The sequence below is a fragment of the Condylura cristata genome, unplaced genomic scaffold (genome assembly GCF_000260355.1).
Source record: "Condylura cristata isolate star-nosed mole 26May11 unplaced genomic scaffold, ConCri1.0 scaffold00014, whole genome shotgun sequence".
In the NCBI taxonomy this organism is placed as follows: Eukaryota; Metazoa; Chordata; class Mammalia; order Eulipotyphla; family Talpidae; genus Condylura; species Condylura cristata.
The window spans coordinates 32146758-32152757 of NW_004567115.1; the positions used below are offsets into that span (position 1 = coordinate 32146758).

Here is a 6000-nt window from a genome sequence, read left to right on the forward strand (position 1 = left end):
CGATAATGCAGAAAATCATAAACAAAGCAAATGTAGAGATACATCTATTAGCACTTGACTTTTGAACGCTACACATCAATCATAAAGTATTAGATTCAAAAATCATCTTCTTACCTGATTTTATGCAGTCTGATGACTTGCAAATACCATCTAGAAAAAAGAGGGTGTATGAATAAATATTTGCAATACATGTTTCCTAATTTCTCCCTATCTTGTGCACTTTCAAAAACTGCCAATTAAATAATCATCCCTTAAAGCAAAAACTAAAACCTGGATATCACATATGTAATTAGAAAAGAAATAGAGAGAACAAAATACGCAAATCCTAAATTTAAAATTTTTACTCTGAACAAAATAATCTATTTATTATATCACCTCCCCCCCACCTCCATTTAGTAGACCTCCTAAGTCCTACGTCTATTAAATTGACAGAACCAGTTGTTTTGGCCTAGTAATCATGTTTTTGCCCAATTAAGAGTCAATCTTTTCTAATTCTTATTATGGAAATCTTCTGGAACTCAAATTAGACCTCTTAAATTCCTGTGTAGCTCTTTAGAATTTCAATGACACCACAAAAGTTGACTAATTGAAGTTGGCCATAAAATGGTGTATATGTTAGTTAAGTAAAATTATACATTTAAATTCTCATAAAATAAGCATGATTGCACTGAATAGACTTGGCAGTTCATACCTTAGCTCAAACATAAAAGATTTGTATTTAGTCAAATTTAATTGTTTTGACATTCTGATATATTGCATCCTATAAATGAATTTTTATATAGTGTTCTTAACATTTTTGTTAAGCTCAGGATGAAACTGGCACTTCTTTCTGTATTTACATGTCCACAGGATGGGGTAACTCACCATCATAGGTTGCATAGAGCGCAATCATGGTCACCGCGATGATGGTAAGGAGCAGGACAAGGACAGAGAGACTGATCTCCAGCGGCGTCCATCTCTGTTTCTTCCTTGGCTTTGGAGTGTTGATATCCGTTATATCCATCTGACTTTCTGATCTGCCCATCACCTAAAATCTGCCCCCCAAAATTAATTAAGCACTAAAAACAACAAATTAACAAAGAGGTAAACAGAAGAAGAAAGATATACACAGTCTTCCAAATATTTACGTCTACGCAAAGCAAAAGACGAATCTGTCGTAAATTAGAAATAAAAATTTGATTGAGAGTGAAAAATGTACTCTGAAAACAGAGTCAAAGCCAGATGAATTGGGCAGCTCCTGGTCACAATCTTGTGTGACCAGGTCACAACCTGTTTTTGCTATGTATCACTGAAGATACAAGCAAAACTACTCCACACTCTGTTAAATACTCCCATAAGGTTCCTTCAGCCTTACAAAGCAAGTGATTGCTGTACTATCATTAAGCAAGGTTTTAAACTCACCCTTCTGAACTTTGAACAGTGTCAAAGGTGAATTGCATATCTTGCACCAGTGGTGGCTCCCTTTATCAACTCAGCAATCAATGACTAATACCCTGATGTTTTGACTAAGCAGTGATTGGAAATTTGCATACAGATAACAAAAAAGAACACACTTGTGGCATTTTATTTTTAGTGTAGAAATAACGTATCTTTAGAGCTCTTAATTTTACATTTCATAATTTTACAATTCAAAATGATGACTACTGATGATATTGATATCTGTTAACTAGTTAGATAAGCTGAAAATACTCAAATCAGTGGACTAGAAGTCAGGATGAAAAATATTAGCCATCATGAATTTTTTTTTTACTTAACTGAAGAAAAATATTAAAAAGATTGTCTTGCAGGTCAGGGCAACAACTATTTAGGCTATTTATTTGTATTTAAGTTAAAAACTATTAATAATATGTTCTTCCTCTAATAATAGACTACATCCCATGTATCAGTGACAGGTCTTAGTGCCGGACACCTTGCAGTTCATTTTACCCTTGTAAGGTAGATATTAATATTCTAACATCACATCTTAGGAATGTGGGACTCAGTAGCATTAGGTAACTTGCCCTAATGCTACTTAGTGGTCTCACAACCACTAAGTGTTCTTTACATCAGGTCATTGTCTGAAATAAAACAGCATCCTCACACAATAAAAGCTACTTCAAATCTTAATGTAGAATTTCAAGGGAAAAGTTAACAGGATATATGCCTAAATATTAAATTTCACTGTATTGCTTTCAGAGGTCTAGTGATTCGTTATGGGCCATTCATGAAAGTTTAGAATAAACAATCTGACTCTAGAAAAGGAGTATGGTAAATGAGCACATTAGTTGTTTACAGCTTCATACAAATTAATTAAATATATCATTTAGTTCCCCAAAAAGGGACTATTAAGAATAGTTAGAAATCTTTATTTAAAACACACAATTCTCTGAAAGTGTGTTTGTGGAAATTGAGGTACAGGATAAAGTAAAAACAGAACCCACATTTGAAGTGTGGCTTGAGGTCTGCTAGGATATCCAGCAGAGAACCAGGAATTGAATCTTCCCAGAGAGTTATTAATAAGTAAATCACAACTGGACTTTAAGGTTGTGGATACAAAGTCTTGAGCACATTGTCCCTTTGATTACATGAGGCTATAACAAGAACAAACTATCAAAAATATTTTATTAGCCCATGAAAAACTTGTCTACTCAATAGATGGAATGGAATGTACCCGAATGTTAAAATGTCTTACTTAATGGTTATGTAACTCATGTTGGCTCAGTCTCACAGCCCTGGGGTTATGATATGGAATTGCATTGATCGGGAGTCCTTGTTGTTTTAATAGAGTGGTGGTTGGGGAAGAAAAGATGGGAATAAATTTAATACCTGCACACCATCCAGAGCGGTAACCAAAGAATTTTCTTGGTTCCCCCAGAATATTTTGAGATAATTTAAAGGACATCTAAATATTAATCTCATGTGCTCAAATATTTCCCTTTTTTGAGTATTTCTCCCTATGATCTAATGATATTTCAGAAGACAATCTAAAGAAACATTTTCTTGGTATAGTATGACTCATTTCTGTTATTATTCTTAGAAATAACATTATGTTTCCCTAGTAAAACTCAGGGCAGACACAGAGTTTTATAAATTAAAGTGCTCTTTGGCACCACCAACTTCCCAACTGCAGGAACACCATAGGCAGGCATGTTTTTTCTCCCTTCTGGATTACTTCTCCAAGATTCTCCTCACCTTTAGGCTGGGGTACCAGACAGCTGGGCCCTGCTGGTTCTACACCTCAGGCCTCAGAAATTGTTATAGAGACCTGACGGTCACCACTGAAGTTGTTTAGTTCTCTTATGTGTATCAGTAGAGCATCATTTTTGAATCACCTGCAAAATTTTTCTACCTGCCCCTCCTTGTAAATGTTTTACAAATATTCAGAGAAGTCTTTTGCTCCCAAATAGCACTTTTCAGGAGCACACAACAAAGCAAGTTAAACCTCCTAATTAAGTTTGACATTCACTTCTAGTTAATTTGGGTCAAGTCACTTTTCTAATAGGGCTTAGAATTTGAACTTCAGGATGAAAGATATCACCAATCCCCAGATATTTAAATACCCAGCTTCACCACAACTAACCCCACTTGAGAGGTAGAGGAAATGGGAAATAAGAACAGACAAAAAAAAAAAATACAAAATTATATATAAAGTTAACACTGTAGTCCCACATTAAGCAGAATATGCTGTAACAATCTTACATCCTTAAAACACTTCACCTTAATTGGAGATGTGTGAGGAAGTTTAAACCAAAAAGTAGACACTTTCACAGATGGAGAGATTAGAGAATACTGGTTCCTTAAAGGGAAGTCTATTAACCCAAGCGCGTTTTCTCTTCACAGCACATTACTAGATTTAAATTTCTTCAAGTCCTTGACAGCACATTATGCAATTACAGTTTGTATTATGGAAACTGAGGCACAGCAAGCAGGAGAAACAGGTTCTATATGTAGAATGTAGCCGAAGAAGCAGAGGAGAAATCGTCTCCCTCTTTCCTGACAATAATTTGCAGGTGTTCCTGGATCTCATGGATGGAGTTCTAACTAAGTCCCGACCCCTTAGTCCCATAAGCAGCGTGACTGTGCAATCAAAGAAAGAGCACCGAGTCCAAGAAACTCATGGACATTTTTTTTTTTAAGTTCTAACACCCGACAGTCATGCAAAGAGTGAAGAAGCAACACGCCTCCATAGCAGATCTGCCAACTAGCAGCTTCCAAATGCTGACACTGCAACTGAGATTCTACTTTCCAGTTTAATAAAATTACCGTTTACATTATATACGGGGAGGAACATACTTGAACAAGGCTCCAAAGAGCAATGTTCGGTTGCCAACAGCCCTATTTGCAAAGGATACAAACAGAGACCGATTAATTAATGAACTTTGCAGTACAAAATAACTCGTCCCTACTCCCGCCAACCAACCCTGGTGTGATTTAAGCCCTCTATCAGCATAAATTATATAATAGGAAACTAAGGTTCGGAGCAGGATGAAGACGTGGATAATGAAGAGATCTTTAGGTTAGGAAAAGTAAAAAATAGAAAAGTGAATTACCGAGGAGGAAAAAAATTCCACCGAAACCAAAATGAAAACAAACCTTGCTTTAAAAAAAAAAAAAAAAATCACTGTCTGTGCAGCGGAATGGCAAATTCCCAGCCCCCAAATCAGCCCCGCTGGATTTTGGTAGCGCGGTCTCGGAAGAAAACAGAACTCCCCAGACAGAGGCTCTGGGGAGCTGTGGAAATGAACCTGACCTCACCTGCGGAGCCCTCCTCCGGGCACCCCACTCAGTCCGCACTCTCCAGATCCCCGCCGCCGCTCTTCCAAGGGCACGCCTCCCTCACCCCCCGGCTGCACGGTCCCGGGTGCTCGGGGCCCTTAGATCGCCGGGACTGGAGCGGAGGAACCAGTTTCGGGGCCCCCCGCCCGGACAGCTGCACGCTCCGCCGCCGGGCCCCCAGCGTACGTCCCACCCACTCCCAACCCCCAGGCTCTCGCGCCCTTAGGACCCTGGTCCCTCGCCACCAGGTGACGGCGGGCTCTCCCGGGACTCACCAGTGGGATTTGGGAGAAGTTGAAGGCTGTGAGCAGACGCGTCCCGACCAATGAGCGCGCGGGGCCGGGCGGCGGGTGCCCGCCGGGTGCCGGTTAGTCCGTGCGCCCCCGGGCGCGCCCGGAGGGGCGCAGCGCCTGGGTCTGGCCCCTGGGAGGTTCCGGGCCCGCTTCGGCCCGATCCCGGAGGCGCGGGGACCCCGGGCATCCCCTGTCCCCCCGCCCCCGCAGAGACTCACCGTGGCCTCGCACTGGATCCCGTGCGGGGAGTTGGGCGCTGCTCCCGCCTGCGCCCGGTCCAGCTTCGCCACTTACACATCCCCGCGCGTCCCTGCTCACCCCACCTCCGTCTCGCCGCCGCAGGACCCGCGAGAGGAGCAGTTCCCTGGGTGACCTGAAGGCTTCCGCTGGGTCTCCCCAACCCTGTCACGTCCTGCGAAGGGGACGAGGGGAGAGATGGAGGGGGAGGAGGGGTGTGGGGGGGTGATATGTGCGAAAGCCCCCGCCCCTCGTTCTCCCACCTCACCCTTCCCAAAAGGGCTTTGCCAAACATTCTTGGAATTGCTTAGCTTCGGGGCTTCCAGAAAACGAAGCATTGCCTCTTAGGATTCCCAAGTGCTCCTGTAGGTTGTTTTCTCTCTAGTTGACCTGAGACAAAAACATTTCTCACCCTCCTCATTCTGTCTTTCTCGCTCTTGAGTTTCCTTCCTTCATCTAAGCGGCCTTTTTTTTTTTTTCATGCTTTCTTTTCTTCTTTCCCCCTTTCTTCTCTCCTCTCTTCTTTCTCCTTCTTTGCTTTCCCTCTTATTTCTTCCTTTTCCGTGGCTTAAGTAAGCATTTATGATTTCAAGAGCTCCACCACTGAAACTCTCCACTCCCACCTCCTGACTAGGGAATCTTGAAATGTGTGTACCTGAGAGGTTGGGATGGGGAGTGACAGTGGGAGAAAAATAAGCACAAGTGTGTGTCTGCT

The 6000-nt window shown here is 41.9% G+C and overlaps 1 protein-coding gene across 2 annotated transcripts in view; it reads right to left on the reverse strand.

Annotated features, from left to right (window-relative positions):
* The window catches only part of MME (membrane metallo-endopeptidase), a 92215-nt gene extending 86425 nt beyond the window's left edge, over window positions 1–5790 (reverse strand). Inside the window, exons 1-4 of one of the 2 annotated variants that reach the window (XM_012724997.1) lie at window positions 5698–5790; window positions 5267–5460; window positions 865–1034; window positions 115–150 (exon numbers count right to left, since the gene is read on the reverse strand). In XM_012724997.1, coding sequence (XP_012580451.1) covers window positions 115–150; window positions 865–1024 — 196 coding nt within the window. In that variant the 5' untranslated portion in view covers window positions 1025–1034; window positions 5267–5460; window positions 5698–5790. Of the gene's footprint in view, window positions 1–114; window positions 151–864; window positions 1035–4734; window positions 4899–5266; window positions 5461–5697 lie in introns of those variants that run through there. The other variant, XM_004682329.2, reaches the window with a different exon arrangement.
* Between the last annotated feature and the right edge of the window lie 210 nt (window positions 5791–6000).